This window comes from Lepidothrix coronata, unplaced genomic scaffold (genome assembly GCF_001604755.1).
Source record: "Lepidothrix coronata isolate B3197 unplaced genomic scaffold, Lepidothrix_coronata-1.0 Scaffold321, whole genome shotgun sequence".
NCBI lineage: Eukaryota > Metazoa > Chordata > Aves > Passeriformes > Pipridae > Lepidothrix > Lepidothrix coronata.
The window spans coordinates 427,752-442,987 of NW_016690501.1; the positions used below are offsets into that span (position 1 = coordinate 427,752).

At 37.3% G+C, this 15,236-nt stretch overlaps 1 protein-coding gene across 2 annotated transcripts in view; it reads right to left on the reverse strand.

The window, feature by feature from the left end:
• The window catches only part of LOC108508879 (prostatic acid phosphatase-like), a 20,287-nt gene extending 7,999 nt beyond the window's left edge, over positions 1 to 12,288 (reverse strand). Inside the window, exons 1-6 of one of the 2 annotated variants that reach the window (XM_017838022.1) lie at positions 12,216 to 12,288; positions 11,802 to 11,919; positions 6,613 to 6,708; positions 4,583 to 4,669; positions 3,485 to 3,637; positions 794 to 892 (exon numbers count right to left, since the gene is read on the reverse strand). In XM_017838022.1, the coding sequence (XP_017693511.1) occupies positions 794 to 892; positions 3,485 to 3,637; positions 4,583 to 4,669; positions 6,613 to 6,708; positions 11,802 to 11,918 (552 nt within the window). In that variant the 5' untranslated portion in view covers position 11,919; positions 12,216 to 12,288. Of the gene's footprint in view, positions 1 to 793; positions 893 to 3,484; positions 3,638 to 4,582; positions 4,670 to 6,612; positions 6,709 to 11,801; positions 12,013 to 12,215 lie in introns of those variants that run through there. The other variant, XM_017838021.1, reaches the window with a different exon arrangement.
• Between the last annotated feature and the right edge of the window lie 2,948 nt (positions 12,289 to 15,236).

The following is a 15,236-nucleotide window of genomic DNA, read 5'->3' on the forward strand; positions in this document are numbered from 1 at the left end:
CATCTGCCGGGGCCGAGCAAGCTTGGACAGTGGCAGTGAGGTACTCAGGATGTAGGTCTGTTTAGAGTGACCTTCTCTTAGATGGTGGTCTAGTGGTTAGGGTGCAGCACTTTCACCACTGCGACCCGGGTTCGATTCCCAGCCCCCCGGGCAGATGGAGCTCGTTAGCCCTGTAAGGCTTGAGGCAAGTACACCATCCATGTACCTATATCCTGCTGCAGCACTGGAATGGAAAACTTTGAATTTCTGACTGTGAAGATTTGTGTCAGGGCCAAAACAGAAGAATGTTTTGCGATGGATCCAAAATGCATGCAGAGAAATTTACATAAATCAGAGTGTTCTCCTGGTTAGGCTTGCTTTAGTTCTCTGCTGTAGTGCTAACTTCAGAAAGTCAGAGCAGGAAAGCATAAACCTTTCCAAGTTTCAGATTTCTCAGATGTTTTAGAATTAGTTTTGTGCTACCCTGTAAAATTAGAAATTGCTGCATCCAGAAATTTCTCTTCCTCGCAGATAATTGAATTCTAAGTAGTCTCAGAAAATTAATATTAAATTCACATTTTAAAAGATTAATGTAGAAAAGTGTGAGAAATATATAACGTATCAAACATACTTTTTGATCCTATTGGCCTAAATTTCTGATTGTAAGAGTCCTCGGGATTTTATTTTTTTTTAATATATTTTTGCGTTTTAGCAAAAGGAAACAATGCAATTCCATAATTTCTGAATCTTATTTACTTTCCTTCTTCTCATTTACTTTTTATTTCCTTCTTATTTTCTTTTTATTTTGTCTTACCATGTATGGTTGTATTCTATTTTGAAATTCACTGGATGTTTGTGTTTCATTCTGAAGTTTATCAAAACGGGGACAGTCAGGCAGAGGAAAGTTCAGCCTCTGAAACCAGAAAAGTAAAAGTTAGAATAGTTCTAAAATTATCAGCACCCCTCTGTTTTTTTTTCTGTTGCTGAGATTGATGATGTAATATTTGTTAGACAGATCCATGGCTGTGCAACAGTTACTCATTAATTGTTTGCTTGGCTACCTTATTCATGAAGTTGGTTAACATAGGCAATGGACTGTGGTAGTTTGGCTTTTCAGTGGCTACTTCTTTGGATAGCTTGATTTCCGTCAGTTGAGCTTATTTTGGCAAAAAGCAATTACGTGTGTCTAGCAAGAGATTGGATCAGGGTGCATGATCAGGCTACCATTTCCTCCTTAATTTCTGAATCCCCCCAGATGCAACTTGACTCCACCTGGTCCTGGAACCTGAATTGCTTTTGCATCTACACATTCTGCTCTCATCTCTGGAGATAAGTGGATCATGGTAAGCATTTTAAGTACCACTTAGTGGACAGAACTCCAAACAAGGGTGACAAATAAATTGTACTCCTGAAATCTCAAAAAGCTATGAGCCTAATGGCTCTATTCTTATTTAGGGATACGGTTCACTTTTAATAACTCCAAGTGTATGCATTACAGGGTTATCTAATAGTACATATTTGATTTGAACCACGTGTAAATACTTGCATTCTTCAAACACTGTGCTCTAGCCAATATGGTTTATACCAATTACAGAAAGACAAATGATACCTGATCCAGCATAAAGTGTCAGTAAAAAGTCATGTTGAGCAGAACAAGCTTGTACTGGTTCAGCACTTTATGTCACATCATTAGAGCATTTTTGACCCAGCACTAATATTAGCCTATAACCATACAAATCATGTCAAGGAACTGACTTAATATACAGTGGAGAAAATAACTTCCATATCTATGGCTTATGTATGTGCAAGAGTGCTTACTCTGTCTTGAGGTGAACATTAACAAACTGCACATCTCTTTTCTCTTTGGTTAATCAACGTGAAGTTTGCAATAGCCACCGACGTTAGCCCGTTTTCACTTGGGCATATTTCCAAGAGTACAATTTTTCTGTAACAGCAGCACACTAGAGGATGAAGGCTCAAAGTTGCAATATGAATCTGGGGAATGTTGTTTAATTACACAATAACAAATGTTTCTCTTGCGGCATGGCTTAATTATCCCTCTCTAGGTGTTATTAATTAAGCCACTCCCTTTGACTTCATTAAGCATTACTCAGTACTGTTGCCTGTCAAGTCTTGATAGATCTCAGTGGCTTAAAAATAAACTGTGATTACCTTTTTTTACAAGACTGTACTTGGCCTCAATTTCCCACTTTGTGTTGCTTGGGGCTTGAAAATGCCTTCAAACATCTGCTTGGTTTAACAAGGGAACAATGTTTTTTCCAGGTGATTTGCATATATAACAGGAATTTGAGTTCCTGCAGAGGTGTGATTCAGTGAAACATCAATACCCACTCGGAGCAGCCCAACAAACAATGAGGTACTAGAGACTCCTACAAATGAGCTTGCCTTCTTCAAACGGGTCATTACATTGCATTGTGATTCCCCTAAGGGTTTTGAGGTATTGTTTGGGCAAAGCCCTGACCACTTTGATGCTTTTCTGGTCTTCTGGTGAAAGAACTTCCACTGGTGTCCCGCATTTAAATGGCAGTGACAGCATTCTTTTCTGTTGAGGAACAGGGCTAAATTTCTAGCTGAATCACATTGTGCCTAATCCAGTTTGTGGAAACCCTTTCACTCTGTACCTGCTTTCAAGCATGGTCTCAAAGAATGGAAGAATACCAAAGGGAGTCAGGTGTGGCCACCTCCTGATGACAGAGTCTATTCTCTGATGTTGGTGACAGGCAGTTATTTAATAGGGGATTTGTATAAATTTCCTTAAAGTCAAATTCTGTCCTCAAACGCAGAAGAAAATTAGGCTTTCTGTCATTACATTCAATAGCTTTTCATCCTTGTTGGACACACTGTTCCTTACACATTCCTTGTCACAAGAACAAGTGAAATTAAAATGTAAACATGAGTCAGCCAGAGAGAGCTATGTAAAGTAAAACTTCTATAGGACCTATTATTCAGGTGGATCTGCTCTTATGATATGCAAAAGAAGTGCTAGGATTTAATTAAACGTTTCTATAGTACTGAGCATAAAAGGACCCTTCTCTTGAATTAGAGTGCCTAAGTGCTGCTAGAATAGGAAGGTATAATTGTGAGGTCGTTACAGTGGCTGGATAAAATTCAATTCCTTGAATAAACTATGAAACAAACTTGCCAAAGAGAGGATTGGTGCTTAGAAAAGCATTTGTTTCCTGGAAAGGTTTAGGGCATCTTCCCTAGCATACTGTCCGAAAGTGTTCTGGTCAAGAGAAATGTGCTTTGAAGAAAATGGTAGTGTGTATGACAGTTGAGGTATTCTGCAACTACAGAAGGAGGACTTTCATGTAGCTATTACAATTGACCTATCATATACTTGTCAGCCAGTAGCTGCATTTGATATTTTCTACTAGATTGAACTCAAAAAGCATAGAAAATATTTTTTGCTATTTCCATTTTTTCTCTTTTTTGCTTCTGTGAAAGTTTAAGACATTATAGGAAGCATCTAGCCAGTACTCACCCGCTCTGTTGATTTTTGAAAAATATGAACTGGAATGGGCTGCCAGAGAAGCTCAGGGTTCCAAATTTGGCTGGTAGTTGGTGGAAAGAGGCCAGAAAGGTACGACTGGGCACTCATAATGGTGCGATCATAATCTGTACTTTGGATGTAAAACTGAAGATAGAATGGCAAAGAGTTAAAGATAAAATAGAAGCTATAAAAATAATTGGGAAATTTTACCCAACTCATGAATCCTGGCTTCTTGTTTTCAGTGTTATGTTTTTGCATAAAGTCAAAACAGTGAAACCATAACTCAGCTTTCTGGGGCCTTACTTCAGTTTCATAAATGGAATTGCCAAGGCATCTTTTAATTTGGAATCTAACCCTCAGATTGAACTGAGAGAATAAGAAAGCATGATTTAAAAGAAGGAAGCTCTCCATCTTTTGATATTCAGAAGAACATTGATACATATGGACATGGTGCTCAGGGACATAGTTTAGTGGTGAACTTAGCAGTGTTAGGTTAACAGTTGGACTTGATAATCATAAAGGTCTTTTCCCACCTAAGTGATTCTATAATCTATCAGCTATACCTCAGGAATGTTAAGGCACTTAAAATCATAAACTTCTCTTGGAAGCTTGGCAAAGTTATAGTCTTTCATACCTTCCCATCAATGCTTCCCTAATATATAGACCAAAATGGTAGTGGTATCTTCCCCGCAATGGCTCTGTACTGTATGATAAGCACATCCAAAGAACTGTTAGACCTCTGTTTTACAGGATGAAGTATGTGAGCATGGCCCGTTGCATGACTGAATAGGCATTCATTTTTCAACAGGGTAGAACAATTTGGAGTCACTGTATAAATTCCCAGTTCGTTTGGTGGTGTGGAGCTGTTCAGTTCAGGAAAATTTGACTGTGAGAGACCCAAACTGAATGTAGGAGCTGAAAGTTAGATTTTAGTCTGTGTTTAAACCTTGACATAAAAGTCTGACTTCCAAAAATGTTCTTCTATTACCTTAATTTTTCCATTAATAAAATAAGTGTGATGATGTGCTTTTATAAATCCATAGTTCTGCTATGCCAGAGAAATGTGCTCCAGGCAGTTCTGCTATATACCTCTTGCCGGTTGTATGTGCTGTTCAAGAAGGTGGAATATCGTTTCCGCATGTACTGTCCGAGTTCAAACAGCTGCTGCATTCCAGTCTGCGAGGCAAGCATACAGGTGACTATTAGATTAAGGTGACTGGAGAATCTTAATGTAGAAGTTTCTTTCCTGTTTTCTTTTCTATGCGTGTGTGTGCCTTCAGTTTTTAAGTAATCATTAAGTGTATAATGTATGGTTGCTGTGGTTTAACCCCAGCTGGCAACTAAGCACCACTCAGCTGCTCATTCACTCCCCCGTGGTGAAATAAGGGAGAGAATCAGAAGAGTAAAAGTAAGAAAACACAAGGGTTGAAGTAAAGATGTTTTACATGCAAAGCAAAAGCCACACATGCAAGCAAAGCAAAACAAGGAATTTATTGACCGCTTGCTGTGGACACACAGCTCTTCAGCCTCCAGGAAAGTGACTTGGGAAGACAGACACCATAAGACTGAATGTTTACTCCTGTTCCTTCTTCTTCCCCCAGCTTTATGTGCTGAGCATGGCACCATATGGTACGGAATATCCCATTGGTTGGGGGGGCAGCTGTCCTGTCTGTGTACCCTCCCAACTTCTCATGTACCCCCAGCCAAACTCACTGTGAGGGTGGTACAAGTAGAAAAGGCTTTCACTCTGTGTAAGCCCTGCTCAGCACTAACAAAAACATCCCTGTGTTATCAGCACTGTTTTCAGCACAAATCCAAAACAGAGCCCCATACTAGCTACTGTGAGGAAAATTAACTCTCTTCAGGCAAAACCAGCACAACTGTGTATGATATAGAGGATCTAGCATTTTTAACAGAAATACTCATTTATATCTGTGAAAAAATTATGTGTTCTGAATTGCTAAGACTGCAGCATCTGCTACAGAAAGGTGCTACACCTGATTCTATACAAATACAATTTCCACAGTGCTGTAAGTCGGTAGATGCTAAGTGATAATGTGTGTCACTTAGTGACAGCTGAGAGAGGATGACTGACAACCTAGTATTCATCATTGTCATTGCTCTGATGTTTGATCAACCTGATAAATTTGTGGCTTACACTTCATGCTTGAAGGAACGTTCTTCCTTCTTTATCTTGGTGTGCCTGCAGTTGTCTTAGATTGCACACTGTTTTTTCTGTTATTCAGTTCTAAAACCTGAGATGAACTTTTTAATTTTTAGCTGTCAGAGAAGTACATTCTTTCTACTGTTAATAAAAAGGAAATAAAATACCAAAAATCTCTGAAAAAAGTCTATGCCAAGCAGAAATTTATTTCTTCTTACTACATAAGCTATGTACCTGAGGATAGTAATGTGCTGAGTGTCTTAATTTTACAAATCTTTCAAGTCTCCCTTCAAACATTAAATGCTGACCTGTCTCTGTTTCATGCTTCTGCATCATGACAAAGTGTTATTAGGAAATGCATTGGCCTCTCTTTGCTCCAGAACTTCATATGTCAAATACAGTTAAAGAGCTAAGGCTCGATATTGAAATGCCAGAGCAAGAAGTAGGTTCAGTGCATCCTAGTGAAACTCTGGACTGCAAGAAGCCTTGTTAGAAGACATACTGTCCCCAGAAGCAACCTTAGGTCCTGCAAGTCTTCCCTTATTTTGTGAGATGGTGGTTTTCAGTCCAGTGCTGAGATGTGGACTCATCACTTGACCTGGTGCGCTGGTGTCATTCTCTTACCCTCTCATAGGACCCAGTGCTTAATGGTCACTAGAACTTCATCAGTGTTGAGAGTACAACATTAAATGGCAGTTAAACTTGCCATTAACTTGAATGCAGGCACACTGTCAAAAAGCTCTTGCTTTTAGGAAGGTAAAGCTATGATGAACAAGATTTCAGTTTAACAGTAGCTGGATGAATAACATTGCAAAAATGTTTATGAATTATGGGGTATCGCTAATACCAACTATCAGCACTTGGGATTTGCTAATGTTTTTGAGATGCATAAAAAAAATATTCCCACTTCCTATTTTATTAGCATATATAAATTCTTCTAAGAAAGCCAACATACCTTGGTGAGTTGTCCAAATCCCTGGGGCCATTCGCTTTCCTTGTGTAGATCAGTTGGAAAGTTTACAATTGGTGTTCGGTCACCATGTCGGAAAACCTAACAGTATTACCAATAAAAACCCCCTTAGTTTAATGCTATTAACATTCCTTTCTTATCTAACTAGAAGTCAAGCATATATTATATTCCAGTACCATTTTTCAAATGAAAATATTAGAGAGTCTGCAGAAACCTAGTCAAGTAGGATTGGAGTACATTCTTTACATTCAAAAATATGTATAATTATATAGAAATTAAGTGGGCATGAGTAAGTAAGCCCGATGATTCTTCCTCCTAGAACATAAAATTAATCACCAAAGATGTTAGTGCTGGGGTTACATTCATAGCTAGGTATCTAGACAGGAAATCTGAAAGGAAATGCTGGAATACACATTTATAGGGCTCCAGACAACCTTCCAGAATGCTGACCCAACTATTGCAAAAGTTACCTTTGTTTGTCTATGTTCCCATAACGAAACTCATTCCCAATTTAGCAGAATAAAATGACAATGTAGAATCACGGTATATTTGTTCATAAAAGGACATTTATTCCCTAGTACCTCAGTGGTATATAACTTTTTCATAATTATTACTCTCTGCTGCCTCATTAAGCCACATCATTCTTGCCCAAACATCAGAGATGGTTGTATGGGCTAGTTAGTTTGCCACTCCCACTGGGAGGTGTTTCATGTTTATATTTTTCAAAGTAAACACCAGCAGTGTGGCTTAATGTTTTAATTACAGCATACCCCCTTTCCATCAGCCTTCTGTACTGAAGCGCACAAACCTGTGCCAGAGCAGGTACTTCAAAGATGGAAAATACTGTCCATTAAAGGCAAATATAATTGGATTTCTCCCTCTGTTCGTTTTCTACAGTAGACAGCAAAGTTTGCTAGAGTACATGTTACCATTAGAACCATCTAGAATACTGCTTATTATTTTTTTGTTTTGCTAGTTGAATTTCACTGAAGATGTGGCCAACCTGAAATGAATATTTTGCAGCAAACCAAGCAGTGTTTTTCATTATCATCAACAACATGTTGGTCAACATGAAATTGCATCGTTTCAGGAAAAAAGCCCCACACCTTTTTTTTTTCTGAGTTCAAGAATGAAGGTTAAATTCCCAATTTCAATGTAGCTGCATCCTCTTGTTAAATTATCCAACTTCACGGAGAAGTATTTTTAGGAGTAACTGACAGTTGCTCAAACTGACTGACATGTTAAATGACTATTTTTTTAGGCAATATTTAAAAATGGATCAACACTTGGCCGATAGATATGCCCTTTTTACTAGTGAAAAGTTACTGAAAATGTGTTAGATTTTAAATACTGCTTTGTGATATTTATACTTCATGTGTGACATAACCCTCAGTGTGTATTTTACTGTCACAACAGTCAACTCCTAAAAACTTTCAATAAGCCAGAACAGAGCAGCATTTTACCTGAACAGAGACTAGCATGCAAAAGGGATCAAGATCAAAAGATATTCAAATATATTTGGAAGCAGATGTAATGAAAATTATTTTCTTTCTTTGTAACCTTAGGAAATTGAAGCAGTGGAGGGTTTGCTCTTCCAAAAAGCAGCACAGCTTCTTTTAGTTCACATAAAATAGGAATGAGTTCAGTTCCTTGTTTATATTTCTTCACCTTAATTTCACAGTGACATATGAATATGACATGAACACTAAGTTGGAAGTATCAAGGGAGAAACAAATACTTCTAAGAGCAAAAGCCTGTTTTTAGGAATTGAAGGATGAAACTTCTCAGGCTACTGATTTTTTTTTGTGCTCAAACCTCCTTCTTGCTTGCTACTTTTGGAAATGACCTTGCTTTAGCTGTAGTTGCAAATGAACCAATGACCTTATGAACAAACACCTAACCTAAAAGACTAACTTGTTCACTCATTGCTACCTTTTAGGAGACTTTTTTTTACATTTAAAACTCTAATAGGAGCTTGTATATTGGAAGTTTATGTTTTTCATTAGAAGACCTGATAGTGTTAGGAAAAAAAAGTGCATCCCTACAAATCTTGTCTTGCTCATCAATATGTACTTCTCAACACTTATAATTTCAACTTTGTTAAAAAGGAGTTGATGCTTTAAATTAATCTAAAAATAGGTGTGCTGCAGCATTTATTACTCCCAGCCTCCAGATTACATTCCTGACCTTTCAGAAGACACAGAACATGGCAGAATGAGGGAAAAGGAGAAAGGAGGTATCATAAAAGGTGAAAAGACATTAGAAATCAAGAAGGAAGGGAGGGCAAGGAGAAGATACACAAAAATATACACAAGAATATACACAAGGAGAAAATACACAAGCAGACCTGTTTGGGATGTTCATTTTAGCAGTCCTTTCTGAAGCACTTTACCTCAGTTCTCAAAAGCAATAGGTGCACAGTTATCCAGTACCTCTCTTTCAACTCTGATACTGCTTGAACCTGATTTCGTGTCTGGGTTCACCCAGTCACTCTTTGCAACTTTAGGAGGGTGATCACATCAGATCAAAACGGTCACATGACTGAGACTTTGGCCAGCATTTGCTTCCATTGTTGCCAGGTGAAAAATCATGTTGGAGAAAAACTGTTGCAGAGGAAAGGGTGAGCTGAGAATACAGCATGTATAGTATACATAACATATTCATTCAGAAATGCCATGAATTACAGTGAATTATCTGTCTCTGAGTAATAGTGAGCTTCTTACAGGCAATTTTATTGACAGACTCAGCTTCAAACAAAAAGATTTCTTACTTTGAAGCCAGCAATAGGAATGAAGAAACAAGAGTGAAGTGGAAATATCATGCTGTCAGTTCAGGGAAATGGTAGATGCAGAAATACTGAGCATGTTTAGTCAAGGTTTCAAATGGCTTGGCTTGATTAGACAAATCATGCTCAGAGATAAGATGCTCAGTAAACACTTTCTATCCTGACTTACAAGAAGAAAGATGAAATCACAGTACCTCAGAAGCCACATCTCTTTGCATGCATGACAGGTGAAATGAGTGCATGTGTGGAGACAGAAGCTACAAGTCAGGACTTCTTTATGCAGAGGCAATAAAACAGTATTTCGTTTCTACTTAATTATCTGATTGTCCTATATATTTCCTATTTTCTTCTATCTGGTTTAAATTCAGTGCACAAGAATTATGGTGAAGGCTAATGATTACATGTGAGAAAGAAAATTTAAAAAGCATTTTGATAACTTGGCTTGAATTAGAGCTTTTCAGACAAAAGGACTTGTGGCCAATAAACAATGCACGGAATCGCATAAAGTTGGAAACTGAGGAGAGAGTGAGACATCCTCCCAGGCACAGCACAGTTCTACAAGTGAGCAAAAAGGCACATTTATCTGTTTTTTTTCTCCCATGCAGATGTATTTTATATTGTGCAGCTCTGCTAAGAAAGTTTTAAAAAGTCATTTTGACAATTTTCACAGTGCAGTAATACTCTCTGGTGAAAACATAGTGACTCACAGAGTACAGCTGGAGAATGGCTATTGAATTATCTCAGAAAGATGCCTTTTAGACTTACCTTGACGGTAGCCATACCCTCATTATATCCCATTATACAAGTGATATGTTCTGGGCCAATTCCTATCCTATTTATTTATGCTAGCAATTCTGCTCCCCTGAAAATTCAGTGAGTTCAGAAGGCAAAATTCAATTGAGCACACATAAGCCATGCTTTGAGAAAAAAGATGCACTTTGTGATAAGATTCATCCTATTGTAACTTTTTAGGTGATTGGTCAGCCTAAGCAAATGTATCAGGGATAAAAGGAAGACAGTTTAAATGCAATTTACCTCCTATTTTATTATTAATTTTGATAAGCTACCCTAGAAATAAATAGGTGTTTTGGTAAGTGGCTTCATAGTTATGGTAAGCAGATGATCTTGGAAAGGAAGCCTCTATCTCCATAATGGTGAACATTTCCTGTAAGTCTTTCTGCAAAACCATTCCTCATTAGAACACAGTAACAGCTGCAATTCAATAGAAGTCTCTTTCCCTTCAAGGAGTTAATTCTCCAAGGCTTACTGTCTGCCTGTTTTCATCTGTGTGTCCAGTTCTTCTTGTTATCATTGAAACAACATTTAAATATATTGCTATATACAGAATGTTACTGGAATTAACATTGAGTCCCTGCTGTGTCAGCAGGAGTAGGACTGGTTTTTCCTGTGCACTCTGGCCTCCCTCCAAGTTATGCATCTATAGTGCAGCCAGTAGGTAACAAAACATGAAATACTTTATCTAGAGCCAGATGATATGTTTTGGACACAGCACTTCTGCCTGTTACCTGTATGTACACATGTCTCAAATAGAGAAAGGTGGAAGGAGAAGATCTTCAATTTCCTATTTGTAAATGCAAATTCCAATCCCCTCAACTTTGTATAGAAAATATCACTTTAGGCTATTCTATGTAACTATTCTTTATCAATGTGCCTCTTATTAAAAAAAAAAAAAAGAAAAAAGAAAAAACTATGAAAAGGACTATTGTTCAACCTTCATAACCCAAAGTATTACATTGAATTAATCTCTCTTCTTCCTGAGGTATTGGGGAAAGGGACATTGAAGTATCATCTAGTTACTTTAAAATAAGAAATGGCCCAGCAAAAAAATTATTACAGTCAATTTTCAGCCTCACTGCAGTTAATGCAACATGTGTCTCAAATCTCTACATAAAAATGCCTATTTCTGTTTCTGAGTATACTGCTGTGACAATTCAGTTGTTGTGAAATGGAAAATACTTTTTTTTATGGTAACTTCTATAACATCATAAGGTTCAGCTTCCAAGCACAGAATAGGTAGGCCATAATCAACAGTTCTTGGATTATGAATTGGAATGTTAGCTAAATTAAGGAAGAATAGGCAAACATAGACTTTGCATCTCTTAACTCCTATTCACTAGGCATCTACCACAAAGCTAACTTGTTCAGATATCTTGAAATAATAACTAGAGGTTAGGAGATGAAAATTCTTATAACTAGAGGCATTTTTATCCATCTTTAGTTAAGGTCTTTAAACTCAGTAAGCAAAAGGGCAGTAGTAGTTATTTCTAGGTTAGAAGATAGGCATAGCAGCTGCCCACCTTGTCTGATTCGACAGACATGTAAAATTCCCTGTATTCCCCACAACAAAATAGAGAACAAAACTACTTACTACAACCACAAACTTCAGTTCTCGTTCTGCAGTAGTCTGTTGAAGCAGAATGAGGATAAGATGAAAAGAAAAACACAGGATCCTGGACAGGTTGGGAACCTGTATCATCACATCCATCCTGGCAGAGGAGGAAAAAAGGCTTTGTAGCTCCAGCAGCTGCTCAGGCTGAACAGCTGAGATGTCAGGCTGTACTTTCAAAAGGGGTGGAACTGCCGCTGGTGCATTTCAAATGCAAGAGGAATGTTGTGTGACTACGCAACAAATTGCATTGCCCTTTGTTTTCAAATTACTGTTTACATTCTTCTTAAATCATAATTCAGTTCCTTTCTTTCTCTGATATTTTTCTCTTTTGGAGTGTAAGGACGAGGTTAAAATACAAAGGGGTTGCTAAGCATTCCTAATGTTTCAACCTACCTGTTCTGATTCCACTTCTCAGGGTTTGGAATTTTTCCAAACTACAGCGTGGTCACGAGGATGAACTCAGAACCAAGAGCCAGGCAATACTCTTTTCTCTTTGCTGCTAGATAGTTCACTTTTTGGCTTCCCTCCCCTTCTTTTTTCTTCCCTCTTCTATATTATTACTGTGAAATCAGAATAATTATTTCAGACAGCATTTCATGTAGGTTAAAATTGCCAGTCTCTTAGATAAAATAGTTGAAATCTTGCAACAAGTATGCTCTTTAAGCTCCTTGCTGGGCAGTTATTTGCTCTTCAATTTGTGTATGTTGCTTTTCTTTCCCCTTGGACTATTTCTGTACTTCCCCTTTTGTAACTGCTTATATCAAGACTTTTTCAGCCTCAGATCTCTAAGACATTTCTTGTGAACAAGCCCTGGAGCTCACATTTTTATTATAACTGATTAAGAACACTCTTTCTGTCAGTAGCTCACTGCCTTTGAGAAGATTGCTCAGCTTGCCTCTGCTGACTTCCTCTCTATAAAATAAGAATAACGATATGTGTAGACTTGATTTCATAAGGATTTTCTGAGTAAATTGATTAGTTTGCAGAGACCTATAAATAGAATTCTTTAAAAGTTAAAAATTTTAGGTCCTTAGTGTATTGTCATTCCATTCCTGTCATACTCAAACCTGTCTCAGGGTACTCTGCAACAGTACTGTTCTCAGAACTACTGTTCTCTGCAACAGTATTCTCTACAGAAGGTTTTTACCATTTACCCCAAATTTTATCTTTAGGGCCCTAAAGCCCACTAAGTTTCGGGTGTTCTCTCCTCTGAGTTGTGTGAATGTCCTTATGTATCCACTATGCCTGATGGATGAGTCTGGAAGGGAGGAGTACCACAGCTCCCAGACTTTCCCATCTGTCTTCTCAGTCCATTACAAGTTTTCAGCACTTAGACTTCTTTTTTATTCCACTGCTATGTCCCCACCTTTCTTTTTGATCTCTCCTGATATTTTTACCTATGCATATGTAAGAGAGAAATCCATGCTTCATAACTACATAATACTATGCCTTTCTGAAAAGAAACGTGAGATGATGATGTTCCTCTACTATTTAAAGAGTACAGATCATAAAATATACTTTCTTTAGAATACTTCAATAAGCCTCAAAAGTCCGGGATGGAATTCCTACTTTTTTAATCTATATAGTTTTCTAGATGGGTGGTTCCTAAGGTCTTTGATCAAGGACTTCTTGTTAGCTCTCGTAATTTTTTCTTTTCCTTTCTAAGCCCTTACCATGAAATTTATAAGTGATTAGTTTTTTTATAAGAGTTGCTGGTTTGTTGTGTTTTGTTGATGAGTGACTAAGACTACTGAAGTCTCATTATTATGGAACCCTTATAGTGACTTCACCTTAGACATGATCGCAATTTTTTTTTAATTCTGGTTGGCACCATTCAGAAATATTTGAAAATATATAACAACCCCATTTTATAGAAAATCTTTGCTAACATCTCTTTAAAATTATATTTTAACCCAAGATCAAGCATATGACAAGTAGTTCTGCTTTTTGTGGTTTCACTTTTCCCTTTGGTACATAACTTTGCTAGTGAGATTATTTTATGCTTGCTTTATTTAATGTAGACATTAAATAAATGTCTGCACATTCCAAAATGAAAGAATATCCCATTCATGTGCCATGGTGGTTAAGACAGGGTCCTGTAGGAATCCCATATGCAATCTGTAGGTATGTTGGTAGCATGTATTTTGTTTGGAAATTTCCTTGCTTGTCTTGAATTGTCTCCATTTCTACTGGGCATTTGGAAGCTATAAACTTGTCATATTCTACAACAACTAAATCCTGGATCTTTTCATAAAAAGATAATAATAATAAAATTATATATAATAAACATATATATAAATTATTTGTAATAATAATATAATAATAATAATTTTAAAATCCTTCTTAACTCAATCTATTTACAGTTGTCCAAGTATTATAATGCAAGTGGACCTAAACAATTTGAGTCTTGTTTATGTTAATTTGGCTCATTGTCATATATTTTAATTATCAAATTATGGCATTAAGTAGAATTAACTTAAACACAATTATCCATTTTAAGTGCATGTATCTATCTTAAAGGCTTGCTGAAGCATAGCTTGGTTGGCTTTGAAGTGGACTGATTGCAAAAGAACCCATGCTTTAATGTACTCAAGGGTTACCTGAGGTAACCACTGCTGGTGGAGCTCAACCTACACAGAGAAAGGGTGGAAGTCATTGCAGTCAAGGCAGACGGGCGTGAAGCTGCTGCCAGCACTCATGGACCAGGTTTCAGTAAACAAAGTGACACATTTTTCAGGCACCATTTTGAAGCACTTCTGAGAAAAACAAAAGACTATCTTGCAGTCCTGTGTTGGGGTATTTTCACTTAACTGTGGAAAGTGGGAAGGGACAAAGGAATTAATTTGTGACACAAGAAGAATTAACTTATGCTGGTGACAGAACATGAATCTATATCTTGCACTATAGGAAAAAATGCCCTAAGCCCAAAGTTACTACTCTAAGGCAAGCAGGGGGAAGAAAGTGTCTACTAACTATGTCTTAGTAAATTCCTAGTTTGTCCCAAGTTTGTAATATGCACTTGGTTAGAAGGCACAGAGAGAATTTCTTTTTGGTTTTATGAGTTTAAGATGTTTGCCTGAGACACAGAAGCCTAATTTGTAGGTTTTTTTTTTTCTAGGAAATATGTAAACAAAGTGAAAAGCAAATAAGAAAGAGACAGAAAGCGCTATTCATCTTCACTTTCCCCTCTGAAACTCTGCAGTCTGGTCGTGATTTTGGTTTCTGGAAGAGGTATAGTCAGATCCTTCTGGTAAAGGAAGGATTTTAACTTCTGTCAGCAACATCTCAGATGAGTACCATAAGCACTAAGTAAAAAGAAGGAAAAACTACTTCTACCACTACCATGAAACAAATCAAAATTAGTCAATTAATTCGATCCATATTTGTGAGTTATGCAAGGTTTGGGTTGGTTTT